The sequence below is a fragment of the Dasypus novemcinctus genome, chromosome 24 (assembly GCF_030445035.2).
Source record: "Dasypus novemcinctus isolate mDasNov1 chromosome 24, mDasNov1.1.hap2, whole genome shotgun sequence".
In the NCBI taxonomy this organism is placed as follows: Eukaryota; Metazoa; Chordata; class Mammalia; order Cingulata; family Dasypodidae; genus Dasypus; species Dasypus novemcinctus.
Window position 1 is genome coordinate 67549207 of NC_080696.1, and position 15579 is coordinate 67564785.

Below are 15579 nucleotides of genomic sequence, written 5' to 3' on the forward strand. Positions count from 1 at the left end.
GTTTTTAAATTTTATTTATCATTTATTGTTTATTTCCAAGTACTTGTTGTTCATAATAACCAGAAATTCCTTTTCCCCTATTTTTTTTAACATCTTTTTTTGGCATGTAAGAATATAATTTACTGCCAGCCTTTTTGCTATGACACATAGTGCACCTGTGAGTAGCCTCGCGCCTACTCCTTTTTGTAGACACCCTTGTGTCTTGGTCTTTGCCCCCAGCTGTGACATGGCCTTTGCCCATTTCTTTCCAGGGGCAGCACTCTGCAGCGTTGCAGGTCCCGAGGGTGCTGTGGAGCGCCACTGGTGTCATCCTGCTGCTTTTCAGCAGGCTGTGGGGCCTGGCAAGGCTGCACCCACCCCATCTTTGCTCTTCTTTTCCGGGTTATTGTTTTAAATACACCTTTATTTGTGCAAATTATATTAGAAATACTTGGTTGTATTGCAGAAATACATAGGGCTTTCAGTTGGATTCGTGTACCTCTAGATTAGTTTGAGGATTGTGGACAGCTTTACAATGCTTTGTCTGCACATCTAGAAATATGAAATAAGGGTGTTCTTTTTTAAGATTTGTGCATCATTGCTTGTATTTAAGTATTTGATGTTCATTATAACTAGAAGTTCTTTTTAAAATGTGTTTGCTGGTATTCAAGAATACGATTAAATTCTTGATGTTTATCTAGTAAATGCTACTTTAATCCTTTTAGTTCTAATATTTTTGACATAGTCTTAATTTTTAGAGGATTTATATTGTTGGACAAGGCTAGCATATACCCTTAGCATGACAGAGCTTACCAAAAATAGTACGGTGACTTGGTAGGCAATCTGGAGACTAACCAAACACACAGAAGGACTTGTAGTCAGCAGGGGTGGGTCAAAGTGGACTCTCCTGGTACTCCTGACACTTTAATTCATAACAAATGTATTGATTACTGAAACTTTAGAATGTGAGCCACCAAACTCCACTGCTGCTGTGGGGCAATGTCCTGGTGAGGTTTGTTTCAACACTTGAGTATATATTGCCTAAGAATGGGGATAATCTACGTATTCAGAATGCCCTGTTCTTATTTACAGTGGTTTTGTAATACCCATTATCTAGTACATAGTCAAAACTTCCCACTTGTTGGAAGAATGTCTTTTATAGCACCCCACTCTCCCGAAAAACAGACCCAGAATTTAGTATAGGTTCAGGGCACTGCAAGTTGGTTATTTTATGTCTTTTATTGCTTTTACTTTAGAATGGCCATCCTTGACGTTGACATTTTCTGGTGAGCCCAAGAAAGTCATAAGAATCCCCACATTCCACTCTTATCTGATTGTTGTCCTTTAACTTGTTTCTCTATTTCATCCTTCTCTCACATACATACACATAGACACACACAAGATGCCATTCCCTCTATTGGATATATTTCTCTGTTGTACATCACACCAAAGTTATATCTGGAGACTTAAATATTTTCAGGCTAAATGGTTTTGCAAGAATATTGTTAAGTAATGTCAACCTCATGTCACATCACACCAGAGACCCATATTGTTGGGTTATTTAAATATTGGTATATCAGTGTCTTTTTGGATTATGTGTAGGAATGATTATATTTAAATATAAGCTACCTAGTAGTCTTGAATATTTTTTGAATATTCTCATTTTGTCTTTGGGATAGTTGACTAAGATAACGCGTACTGGTCCTTCTGCTTGGGAAACCAAAAAGATTCTGGCTGTTTCTTTTGCTCCTCTCATCCAGCCCTGCCATTCAGAGTCAGGAAAATCAAGGCTTGTCCAGTTACGTAAGTACAAAGATATGTACTTATTTTGTCTTTTAGATCTTTTTAATCTCGTTAGAATTGGAAGGGAAACAACATTTACAAATTTACAAAGGAACTGTTTACTATTAATGAATGTTTCCCTTGCCCCCGCTGAACCTTAAGCTTCTACAAGGGAGTTTGGGCATTTTCAAATTTATAATCTATTTTTTATTTGTCTTAGGTTATTTTGGACTTCTTTTAAGTCTACAGAGAGCTGTGCTGGTCATGCCATGGAAAGCAGAGGACACACATAGGGGAGATAATTTTGCTATATGGGGACATTAGGCTACTCACCTCTCCCACTGGGAGGGGCCTTATGGAGAGAACGTGTTCTGAGCTGGAGCAGGCCACGGGCTCCTGCAGAACCATCTGCTCTTTAGTGGTGTCACGTGGGAGACCGCCTTCTGACGAACCTGCTGGAGTTTGGACAGGAGACCCCAGGCTCTCCTTCACAGTAGTATGGGGGACTTACATGGCCCACCCTTTACATTTCATTCCCACCTGAGCCTCATCACAGAGCATTCAGTTTTGTTTTATCAATTAAACAGAAATTCTCCCAGCAATGAGAATGATTTTTTAAATTTAAAATAAAACTATTCTGCATATGCTCTGCTTTCTAATCACTTAGGAAATATGAAAAATGCCCAAAAAGAAATAGAGAAAAATTATACCCCCCCCCAAAGATAATCATTGTTAACATTTCGGTGAATTTCTTTTCAGAAATTTTTTTTTTTTTAATTTATGAGGAATCATTTATAAAATAGTTAAACTTTGCCTTGGTCTCTGCTAAGTGTAGGCTATATGAAATAGACATAGTCCTTAAAATTTGATTAGAAGAACAACAATATACAGAGGGACTTAGAGGTTTGACAGAGGCTATGATATTTGCTTGGTCATCAAAGCTGAAAAGGATTTCCCTAAAGAGAGACTAAAGAGAAAGAACTGGAAGCAGATGTAGCTCAAGTGGTTGAGCACCTGCCTCTCACATGGGAGGTCCTGGGTTTGGTTCCCAGTATCTCCTGAAAAAAGAAAACAAACAAGCAAAACAAATGTAAAAACCAACTCAGGGAAGCCAGTATGGCTCAGTGGTTGAGTGCCAGCTTCCATGAGGTCCTGGGTTCAATCCCTGGTACCTCAAAAAAAAAAAAAAAAAAAAAAGAGAGAAAGAACTTTCTGGCAGAGGAGTAGCATCAACAAATCCATGGAGATTTTCAGAATGCATGGTCTCCTCTGTGTGGTCAGGGTAGGAGTATGTGGAGAAATTAGGTTAGAGTCAAGTTACCCTGTAGGTAGGCTGTGGAAAGCAGATGTTTTGTGGACTTTTTGTGGATTTTTTTTCTTTATCAGAGAAGTTGTGGGTTACAGAATAATCATGCTTAAAAAATGGGATGCCCATATTCCACCCTCTTATTAACACTTTGCATTGTAATGGAACATTTGTTAAGTGGATAAAAACCCATCTTTACAATCATATTGTTAGCTCTAGTGTAATGTATGGTTTAACTTAGGGTTTACTGTTTGTGTTGTATAGCTCCATGGATTTTTAGAAAATTTATTCTAGTACCATATATACAACCTAATACTGCCCTTCTTAGCCACATTCAAATATACAATTCAGTCTTGTTAATTACATTCACACTGTTGTACTACCATCACCACTGTCCAACTTTTCCATAGTCTCAAATAGAAACTGTACATTTTAAGAATTAACTCCCTATTTCCTACCCCCACTAGATTCTAACTCTGAATTTGCTTATTCTAATTCTTTCATATCAGTGAGATCATACAATATTTGCCCGTTTGTGTCTGGCTTATTTCATTCAGCATAATGTTTTCTGGGCTCATCTGTGTTGCATGTACCAGAACTTCATTTATTTTTATAGCTGAATAATATTTCGTTGTGTGTATATATCAAATTTTGTTTATCCACTCAACAGTTGATGGACACTGGGGTTGCTTCCATCTTTTGGCAGTTGTGAGTAATGCTGCTATGAACATTGGTGTGCAAACATCTGTTCGAGACCCTGCTTTCAGTTTTTTGGGGTATATACTTAGAAGTGAGATTACTGGGTCATATGGTAATTCTATACTTGACTTTCTGAGGAACTGCCAAACTGTCTTGCACAGTGGCCACACCATTTTACATTCCCATCAGCAATGATTGAGTGTTCCTGTTTTTACATATCCTCTCCAGTACTTGTAGTTTTCTGCTTTTTAAATAGTATCCATTTTAGTGGGTGTGAAATGGTATCTCTTTGTGGTTTCAATTTTCATTTTTCTAATGGCTAGTGATATTGAGTATCTTTTCATGTGCTCTTTGGCCATTTGTATATCTTCTCTATGGAGAAATGCCTATTCATGTCTTTTGCCCATTTTAAATTGTTTCTTTTTTTGTTGTTGTTGAGTTGTAGGATTTCTTTTTATATTCTGGATATTAAACCCTTAATGAAATATGTGGTTTCCAAGTATTTTCCCCTATGTATGTTGTCATTTTACTTTCATGATAAAATCCTTTGAGGCCCAAAAGCTTTTAATTTCAATGAGGTCCCATTTATATATATATTTTTTATTGCTTGCACTTAAGAGTGTAAAGTCTGAGAAACCATTGTCTAACACAAGACCCTGAAGATGCTTTTTCTTCTGGGAGTTTCATAGTTTTAGCTCTTATGTTTATATCTTTGATCCATTTTGAGTTGATTTAAGTCTTTGATCCAGTTTTTCTAGCAATGTTTGTTGAAGAGATGATTCTTTCCCATTTAAGTGATCTTTACCTCTTTATCAAAAATCAGTTGGGAATAAGTGTGAGGGTTGAATTCTGAGCTCTGTTTGATTCCATTGGTCTATATTTTTGTCCTTGTGCCAGTACCATGCTGTTTGATTACTGTGGTTTTGTAATAAGTTTTAAGATGGGGAAGTGTCAGCCATCCAACTTTATTCTTCTTTTTCGAGATGGCTTTGGCTATTCAGGCTCCCTTATCCTTCCATATAAATTTGATGGTTGGCTTTTCCATTTCTGCACAGAGGGTTGTTGGAATTTTGATTGGAATTTTTAATCTTTCTTTTTTTTTAGTGTAGATATTTAGAGTTTTAAATGTCCCTCTAAGCAGTGACTTGGCTGTATCCCGTGAGTTGGTTTTTTTTTCCCAAAAAGATTTATTTTTTTATTTATCCCCCTCCTCTCCCCGCGGCTTGTTTTGTTGTCTGTTCTTTGTGTCCATTTGCTGTGCATTTTTTCTGTGTCTGCTTATCTCCCTTTGTTGTGTCGTCTTGCTGCATGGGCCATCAGCTCTCCGTGGCACCTGCGCGGGCCAGCTTGCCTTCACAAGGAGGCCCTGGGACGCAAACCCAGGGCCCCCCATATGGTAGAGGGGAGCCCAACTGTTTGAGCTACAGCTGCTCCCCCCCATAAGTTTTTTATGTTGTATTTTCATTTTCATTTACCTCAAGATACTTCCTAATTTCTCTTATGATTTCCTCTTTAGCCCATTGATTGTTTAAGAGTATGTTGTTCAATTTCCACGTGTTTGTGAAATATCCATTTCTCCCTCTTACCCATTTCTCGTTTCTTTCCATTGTGGTCAGAGAAGAAACATTATATGATTTCAATATTTTTTACTTTATTGGGACTTGTTTTATGACCTAAAACATGGTCTATCCTGGAGAATTATCCATGTGCACTCAAGAAGATTGTGTATTCTGTTGTTGTTGAGTGAAGTGTTCTATATAGATGCACCCTGCTTTATGGTGCTTCATTTTATTGTACTTCGTAGATACTGTGTGTTTTACGAATTGAAGGTTTTTGGCAACCCTGTGTTAAGCAAGTATATTGGCACTATTTTTCCAAAAGTTTGTACTCACTTCATGTCTGTGTGTAACATTTTGGTAATTCTCACAATATTTTTCATTATTATATCTGTTGTGGTGATGTATGATCTCTGATTTTTGATGCTACTATTTTAATTGTTTTGGAGTGCTACAAACCATGCCCATATAAAGATGGCGAACTTGATCGATGAATGTTGTGTGTGTTCTGACTGTTCCACCAACTGGCCATTCTCCCATCTCTCTCCCTCTCCTAGGGCCTCCCTGTTTCCTGAGACACAACAGTATTGAAATTAGGTCAGTTAATTACCCTACAGTGAGGTGTAAGTGTTTGAGTGAAAGAAAGAGTTACATGTTTCTCACTTTAAATCAAAAGCTAGACATTGAGGAAGGCACATAGAAAGCCCAAGGTAGGCTGAAAGCTAGGCCTCTTGGGCCAAAGTTATAAATGCAAAGGAAAAGTTCTTGAAGGACAATAGAAGTGCTACTCCCAGTGAGCACACAAATAATAAGAAAGCAAAACAGCCTTATTGCTGATATGAAGCAAGTTTTGGTGGTTTGGATAGAAGATCAAACCAGCTACAATATTCCTTTAAGCCAGAACCTAATCCAGAGTTAGACTTTAACTCTCCTCAGTTCTTTGAAGGCTGAGAGTGTTAAGGAAGCTACAGAAGAAAAGTTTGGAATTAGCAGAGGTTGATTCATGAGGTTTAAGGAAAGATGCCATCTCCATAACATAAAAGTGCAAGGTGAAGCAGCAAGTGCTGATGAAGATGCTGCAGCAAGTTATCTAGAAGATCTAGCTATGATAATTGATGGAGGTAGCTACTCCAAACAATAGATTTTCATTTTCAGTGTAGATGAAACAGCCTTATATTGGAAGAAGATGCCATCTAGAGCTATCATCCTTAGAGAGAAGTCAGTGCATGGCTTCAGAACTTCAAAGGACAGGCTAACTCTCTTGTTAAGAACGAATGAAGCTAGTGACTCTAAGTTAAAGCCAGTCCTCATTTACCATTCTGAAAATACTAGGGCCCTTAAGAATTATGCTAAATCTATTCTGTGCCCTATAAATGGAACAACAAAGCCTGGATGACAGCATATCTGTTTACAACCTGTTTACTCACTGTTTTAAGCCTCCTGTTGAGACCTACTGTTGAGGAAAAAAACTCTTCCTTTCAAAATACTGCTGCTTATTGCAAGTGCATTGTACCTGGTTACCCAAGAGCTCTAAGGGAGATATACAACCAGATTAATGTTGTTTTCATGACTGCTAACACAGCATCTGTTCTGTAACCCATGGCTCAAAGAGTAATTGGTCTTATTATTTAAGAAATAAATTTTGTAATGCTATAGCTGCCATAGGTAAGTGATTCCTCTGATCGATCTGGACGAAGTAAATTGAAAATATCCTAGAAAGTATTCACCATTCTAAATGCCATTAAGAACATTTGTGATTCATGGGAGGAGTGCAAAATATCAAATTAACAGGAATTTTGAAGATGTTGATGCCAACTTTCATGGATGACTTTGAGAGGTTCAAGACTTCAGTGGAGGAAATAATTGTAGATGTGGTGAAAACAGCAGGAGAACTAGAACTAGAAGTGGAACCTGAAGATGTGTCTGAATTGCTGCAATCGCAAGATAAAATTTTAACAGACGAGGGGTTACTTATGGATGAACAAAAGAAGTGGTTTATTGAGATGGAATCTCCAGCTGGTATAGATACTGTGAACATTGTTGAAATGACAACAAAAGAATTAGAATGTTACATAAATTTAGTTGATAAAGCAATGGCAGGATTGAATGGGAGGATTGATTTCAAATTTTGAAATAATTTTTATTGTGGGTAAAATGCTATCAGACAACATCATGTGCTATAGAGAAATCTGTCATGAAAGGAAGAGGCAATTGATGTGGCAAACTTCATTGTTGTTTTAAGAAATTGCTGCAGCCACCCCAACCTTCAGCAACCACCCTGATCAGTCAGCAACCATCAACATCGAGGCAAGACCCTCTATCAGCAAAAAGATTACAACTTTCTGAAGGCTCATATGATGGTTAGCATTTTTTAAGCAATGAAGTGTTTTAAAATTAAGGTATGTTCTTTTTTTTAAAAGACATAATGCTATTGCATACTTAATAGACTACAGTGTAGTGTAAACATATATATTTGGAAACCAAAAAATTCATTTGACTTGCTTTATTGTGATAAGCCACGTTATTGCAGTGGTCTGGAACTGAACCTATGATATTTCCAAGATATGCCTGTATGTGTCTGTCAGTTCTCGTTGGATCAAAATATAATTCAAGTCTTCTGTTTTTTTATTGATCTTCTGACTAGATGTTCTATCCATTATAGGAAGTGGTATATTAAAGTCTCCTACTGTTAACATAAAACTGTCACTTTCTCCTTTCAATTCTGTCAGTATTTGCTTCATATGTTTTTGGGCTCTGCTGCATGTGACAGTTTGAAGTTTTATGAATCCCAAGAAAGAGCATGTTCTTTGAACTAACCCATTCCTTTGGGCATGAGATCCTTTGATTGCATTAGATTCAGTTAAGGGATCTTGATTGGATCACTTTTATTAGCTCACTCTAGGGGCTTATATTGGACTACATCAGTGAGGTGTGACCCAGGTTAGGTGTCCACCCACCTCCTAGAGTCATATATAAACTAAGAACTGAAAGCAAGAACATGCAGAGAAAGACAGTTGACATTTTGACCCTGCCATGTGAAAGGGAGGACTGCAGAAGACAGAGAAACCCTGAGAGGCTGAGAGAGAGGTTGGAGGCTGAAGTCTGTGAAGCGGGTCTGAAGTGAGGAGAGGCCGCTATTTTGCCTTGCCATGTGGCAGGAGTTCAGCATCCAATTAGCAGCCAACTTTTGGTGAGAGTATTTCTGATGATGCATTGATTTGGATTTTTTTGCAGCCTTGTACTATAAGCTTTTACCCTAATAAATTCACGTTATAAAAGCCAACCCATTTCTGGCATTTTGCTCCCAGCAGCCTTAGCAAATTAAAACAGTGCATATATATTTATAAGGTTTACATGTTCTTGTTGAATTGACCTCTTTATCAGTATATGATGACCCTTGTAAATGTTTTTTACTTAGGGTCTGCTTTATCTGATCTAGCATAGCTACCCCAGCTCTTTTTTGGATACTAATTGAATGGTGTATTTTTTTCTGTCGTTCCACTTTCAGCCTACTTATGTCTTTGAATTTAAGGTAAATCTCTTGTAGACAGCATATAGTTGGGTCAAGCTTTTTTATCCATTCTTCCAGTCTCTTCCTTTTGATTGGAGAGTTTATTCCATTTACATTTAATGTCACTATTGATAATGCAGGACTTTCTTCTGCCGTCTTGCTATTTAGTCTTTGTAAGTCTTACACATTTTTTTTGTCCCTCAGTTTTTCTGTTACTGCCTACTTATATATTTGTTAGGATTTTTGTCTTGTACCATATTGAGTGCCTTCTCATTTCAATATATTTTTCATATATATATCTTGTGGCTCTCATGGAGTTAAAATTTAATGTCTAAAATATGTAATAACAGTCATATTTGATTTGATACCAACTTGACATCAGTAGTACACACATACACTTTTCCAATACTCCTCTGTCACCCCCACCTTTTTTTGTACTTGTTTGTCCAAAACCATAGATTTGTCATTACTTTTTATGTATTTGCCTTTAAGCACCTGTAGGAAGAAATGGAGTTGCACACCAAAAAAGTATAATTCAAAGTACTGACATTTATACTTACCCAAAAGGTTATACTTACCAGAGGTCTGTATTTCTTTATGCTGCTTTGAACTACTATCCTAGTGTCCCTTCCTTTCAGTCTGGAGAACTCCCTTTAGCATTGCTTGTAGGGCCAGTCTAGCGGTGATGAACTCCCTCAGCTTGGAATGTCTTAATCTTTCCCTCATTTTTGAAAGAAAGTCTTGCCAGGTATAAAATTTTTGATTGGTAGTTGTTCTCTTTCAGCACTCAAAGTATTTCAACCCACTGCCTTCTTGCCTTCTTGTTTCTAATGAGAAGTTAGTACTCAATCCTTTTGGGACTCCCTTGTACAAAACACATTGCTTTTCTTTTTCAGCTGTTGTAATTCTTTCCTTGTCCTTTGCATTTGAGAGTTTGAGCAGTATGTGACAGTGTGTTTTTTTCTTCAAGTTTATCCTGTGTAGTGTTCTTTGGGCAACTTGGATGTGCATATTCTTATCTTTTGCTAAGTTTGGGAAGTTTTCTGCCTGTCATTATTTCTTTGAATATTCTTCCTGCCCTTTTCTCCCTTTCTTCTCCTTCTGGGTTCCCATAATATGTATGTTGATGGTGTCCCAGAGGTGTCTTAGGTTAGTTTTTTTTTTTTTTTTTAATACTTTTTTATTTCTCCTCCTGTGCCTGACACAATTGTCTTGTGTTTTAGTTTGCTAAAATCTGCCAATGCAATATACCAGAAATGGATTTGCTTTTACAATAGTGAATTTATTAGGTTGGAAGTTTACAGTTCTGAGGCTGTGAAAATGTCTAAATCAAGGCATCAAGTGAAGTTCTGTCCCTGAAGGTCATCTGCTGGTGATGCTGGCAAGGCACGATGGCGGCTCTTCCAGTCTTTACCTTCTCCTCCAGGCTCACTTTCTTCCTGACCTTAGCTGTGGTCAGTCAGGCACAGTGGTGGCCTGCCTTCTCCTCTCGGCCTTGTTGCTTCTGTCTTGGGCTGCTCGATTGGTGGCTTTTCTTTCTCCCAGGCTCCCCAACTAATGGAGGCTTCTCTCTGTCACTGATGCTTTTTTCTGTGTCTGTGGCTTCTTAGTTCTTTGTTTATAAAGGACTCTGGTAAGAGGATTAAGACCCACCCTGACTCCTGCAGTCTAATCACAGGCCCTTAACTGGATTGAGCTAATCAGAAGATCCATCCACAGTGGGTTTACAGGCACAGGAATGGCTTTACTTTAAGAACGAGATTTACTGGGATCCACATCTTGTCCTCAAGTTCTCTGATTCTTTCTTCTGCCAGCTCCAATCTGCTGTTGAAACCTTCTGGAGAATTTTTCACTTTAGTTTTTGTGACCTTTAACTCTAGTAATTCTGTTTGGTTTCTTTAAATTTTCTCTGTATTGAGACTGTCATATTGTTCATTCATTGTTTTCCTAATATCCTTTAGTTCTTTCTCTGTATTTTCCTTCATCTCTTTAGGCATATTGGTGATCAGTTTTAAAAGTCTTTTCCCAGTATGTCCACAGTCTGGCATTCTTCACTGGTGTTCTCTGGATTTTTATTCTCTTCCTTTGGATGGGCCATCAGTTCCTGTTTCTTTGTCTTGTACTCTTTTGTTGCACATACATTTTAATATTTTAAAATATTAACTCTGGAATTTATTCCCTGAGATGTCTATTTCTTGAGTGTGTAACCAGCTGGTGTGATGTGACAGATTTTCTTGAGCGTTAGCCCTCCCTTCAGGAAGGTCGGCCCAAGAGGAATGCAAAGTCTGGTCCTCCCTCTTTTCTGGGTCTGTGCCTTGTCCTGAGGTTGTGCTTGCTGGTGGCTCATGAGCTTCCCTGTTTATAGGAGGTTGAATGCCCCCTTTACTTCTTCCTCTCTTGTGCCTTTGGGTGCTGTATTTAAAGCAGATAAGCTTTTGCCTTAGCCCATCTGCCTCAGTTGGTTCTTATGCTGCTTTCCTTGTCTCAAGCAGTGTTTGCCTGGAGGGCAAATTCTGAGAGGAGAGGTGTTTCCCCAGTCAGCCTTCCCAGCCAGCATAAGGCCAGGGTCCTAAAAACGGAGAGCAGGTCTGCTCCAAACTGCCTTGGAAGGGGGATGTGGGAGGGGCCAGGAAAGGTGCCAAGAACTTCTTCCATGGCTCCCCAGAGCTGCTCTTTTTGGACCTCCTCAGCAAGTTCAACCCTTCAGTTGTCTTCCAAGGCTGTGAGGAAGTGTGGCATCTTCAAGTCTCTACTGCCACCCTTGTCCAGGGCAGGTTGGAACAGTGGCTTCCCTCAGAAGTAGCACCCCAGCCATCTGAAGTAGCTAATCAAAAGCCATGATCGGTGATCTTCCCTTGCCCACCTGGATCTTGGAAAAGTGGATTTTTATATCCCTTTCTGGCACCAGCAAGACCCTACTGTAACCTGCCTTGAGAGAGGAGGATAGGTGCTGGTAACAGCCAAGTGGAGAGAGCAGTTTACTGGCATTTATCATAATTTATTAGCCTCTTCCTCCTGCTCTTCCCTGGTTGTTGTACAGTGTCCTCTTGGACTCTAGAGTTTCAAAATAGCTGATTCAGATGGTTCTTGCCTGTTTAATTGTTGTTCTGGTAGAGGGACTGATTCCTGGAGCTTCCTACTCTGTCATCTTCCCATAGTCTTCACAGTTAGATGTTCTTTGTCAAAGATGTGGCATGTCTGTTTGGATACTCTTGGTGGTGGAGCAGAGGGTGATTTGTTGAAGGCACGCTCCCTAAAACTTCCACCAGAATAACCTCTTTTTTTTTAAAAAAAAAGGTTTATTTATTTATTTATTTATTTATTTCTCTCCCCTTCCCCCCCGCCCCAGTTGTCTGTTCTCTGTGTCTATTTGCTGCATCTTCTTTGTCCGCTTCTGTTGTTGTCAGCGGCATGGGAATCTGTGTTTCTTTTTGTTGCATCATCTTGTTGTGTCAGTTCTCCGTGTGGGTGGCACCGTTCCTGGGCAGGCTGCACTTTCTTTTGTGCTGGGCAGCTCTCTTTAGGGGGCGCACTCCTTGCGCGTGGGGCTCCCCTGTGTGGGGACACCCCTGCGTGGCACAGCACTCCTTGCACGCATCAGCACTGCATGTGGGCCAGCTCCACATGGGTCAGGGAGGCCTGGGGTTTGAACTGCGGATCTCCCATGTGGTAGACGGATGCCCTAACCACTGGGCCAAGTCCGCTTCCCCAGAATAACCTCTTGATAAGCAAGCTAAACCTGTGTTAGGAGAAGCAACCCCATACCAAGAGTCTTAGCAGAGTTTCCAAAAAGGTGAGGGCACAGCCAGGATACTTATAAGGATTTTTTATCTGATATTGCTGTTTTGCCAGATATAAAATTCTTGGTTTTCATGTTTTTTTACTTTCAGCACTTCAAATATGTCATCCCACTGTCTTCATGCTTCTGTGGTTTCCAAAGAAAAATTGGCACTTAATCTTTTTTTTTTAAAGATTTATTTTTTATTTATTCCCTGCCCCCCCCCCCCGGTTGTCTGCTCTCTCTGTCCATTCGCTGTGTGTTCTTCTGTGACAGCTTCTATCCTTATCAGCAGCACTGGGAATCTGTGTTTCTTTTTGTTGTGTCATCTTGTTGTGTCAGCTGCCCCTGTGTGTGGCACATTATTGGGCAGGCTGCACTTCTCTTTTGCACTGGGCGGCTCTCCTTATGGGATGCACTCCTTGCGTGTTGGGCTCCCCTACACGGGGGACACCCCTGCATGGCAGGGCACTCCTTGCGCGCATCAGCACCGCACATGGGCAAGCTCCACACGGGTCAAGGAGGCCCGTGGTTTGAACCGCGGACCTTCCATGTGGAAGGCGGATGCCCTATCCATTGGGCCAAGTCCGCTTCCCAGCACTTAATCTTAGAGGGGCTCCCTTGTTATGTACCATGTTTCTCTCTTGCGGTGTCAGAATTCTCTATCTTTGGCAATTGACAGTTTGGTTAAAAGTATGCCACAGCATGGGCCTGTTTTGTTTTATCCTGTTTAAAATTTATTGAGCATCTTGGATTGTATATTCACGTCTTGTTGACTTTTGGAAGTTTTCAGCCATTATTTCTTTGAGTATTCTCTCTGCCCTTTCTCTGTTCTTCTGGGACTCCCACAATGTGCGCTGGTACCTTTGATGGTGTTCCACAGGTTCCTCAGGCTCTGTTTACTTTTCTTCATTCATTCTCTTTTTTTTTCCCCTCCTGTATTAGTCAGCCAAAGGGTGCTGATGCAAAATACCAGAAACTGGTTGGTTTTTATAAAGGGGATTTATTTGGGGTAGGAGCTTAAAGATACCAGGCCATAAAGCATAAGTTACTTCCCTCACCAAAGTCTGTTTGGAGCAAGATGGCTGCCGACATCTGTGAGGGTTCAGGTTTCCTGGGTTCCTTTGTTTCTGGAGCTTGCTTTTCCTTCTTCCTGCTGCTGGCTTCTCTTTCCTCTGGGTGCTGACTTAACGGGCCCTCAGCATCAAACTCTTAACATCAGAAAATCCCCAACTCTGTTCTTCGCCATGCCTTTTATCTATGAGTCCCCACCCACCAAGGGGTGGGGATGCATGCCCTAATCATAACTCAGTCATGCCCAGGCACAGATCAGATGACAAGCCTTAATCCAATATTTCTTTTTGGAATTCATCAATTATATCAAACTGCTACACCTCCCCCTCCCTGCTGTTTTTGCTTGTCTGTGTCCTTTTGCTGTGTGATCTACTGTATCTATTTCTCTTTTTAGTCTTCTCGTCTTTCTCCTCTAGGATTCTCTGGGATTCAATCCTGGAGTCCTCTGATGTGGAGAGAGGTACCCTGTCAATTGTGCCACCTCTATTCCTGGTCTCTGCTGCACTTCACCTTGACTGTCCCCTTCATCTCTCTTTTGTTGAGTCATCATCTTGCTGCATGACTCAGTTGTGCGGGCACTGGCTCATTGCGTGGGCACTTGGCTTGCTGTGTGGGCACTTGGCTCGCCATGCGGGCACTGGTTCACCATGCAGGCACTGACGTGGGCACTTGGCTTGACATGCTGGCAATTGCATGGGTACTCGGCTTGCGCGGGCACTCAGCTTGTGTCGCGGACACCCAATGGGCACTTGGCTCACCACGCCGGCACTTGGCTCTCGATGTGGGCATTGGCTCGCCGTGCAGGTACCCTTTCTCTTCTTTTTCACCAGGGATGGAACCCAGGTCCTCCCATATGGTAGGTGGAGGCCTTATCACTTGAGCCACATCCACTTCCCCATTCTTTCTTGTTTCTGCTCAAATTGAATGATTTTGAATCTCTTATCTTCAAGTTCGCTTGATTTTTCTTTTTCCAGCTCCAATCTGCTATTGAAACCCTCTAGGGAATTCTTAGTTTCTGTTAATGTGGTCTTTAGCTCTGGCTGGTTCCTTTTCCTAATTTCATCTCTGTAATGATATTCTGTGTATGGTCATCTGTCATTTTCCTGATTTCCTTTAAATTTTTGTCCATGTTTTCTTTTAGCACTTTGAGAATATTTAGGACCATTTTAAAAAATCTTTGTCTAGTATGTCCCAATTCTGGTCCTCTTCTTTGATGGTTTCTAATGCTTTAATCTTCTCTTTGGCCTGGGCCATAGCTTCCTGTTTCTTTGTATGTTTTGTAACCTTTTGTTGAAACCTGGACATTTTGATATTTTAATATATTTTTCCTGGAAGTGTCTGTGCCTTAAGCTAGTATTCAGCTAGTGTTATGACAGAAGTTTCCTTGAATGCCAAGAGGTAGCAAAAAATAAGATGAAGGGGGAAAAATAGGAAAAGAAAGGGAAAAAAGACAACAGCTTTCTCAGTCTTTGAAGTGTTCTCCTTTGGGGCTTATCCATACCTGAGTTTGTTCCTCGGCCAAAGCAGCGGGGCCACCCTGATCTCTTCTGCACCTGCCTCTTGTCGTAGGCATGCACATGTGGCCCTTGGAATTCCCCATTTACATGGTTCCGAGTGTTGCCTCTTCCCTAGGAAACAGCTGCCTCATGGTCCTAGGCACTGCACTGGCATCAATGCAGGAATCCGCAGTGGAAGTGTGGTCAGCCCTGTGCGGAGCGGTGAGGGGCGGGGCAGGGGTCAGCCACCCCTCGAGATCCTGCCACTCTTAAACAGTCCTTTTCTCGATTTGGCCCTGGCCCTGCTACTGCAGTCCTTTAAGTGTTTTCTGGAATTTGGAGAAAGATGTTACTGCCAGTTCTTGTTGGTTGTTTAAAACTTGTGGGAGAATGTAGTT

At 40.5% G+C, this 15579-nt stretch overlaps 1 protein-coding gene across 4 annotated transcripts in view; it reads left to right on the top strand.

The window, feature by feature from the left end:
• PCMTD2 (protein-L-isoaspartate (D-aspartate) O-methyltransferase domain containing 2) overlaps positions 1-15579 on the top strand; it is a 40070-nt gene that overhangs the window by 19533 nt on the left and 4958 nt on the right. For all 4 annotated transcript variants that reach the window (XM_023590656.3, XM_004464916.4, XM_023590657.2 and 1 more), the window contains exon 5: positions 1659-1782. In XM_023590656.3, coding sequence (XP_023446424.1) covers positions 1659-1782 — 124 coding nt within the window. The remainder of the gene's footprint in view (positions 1-1658; positions 1783-15579) is intronic.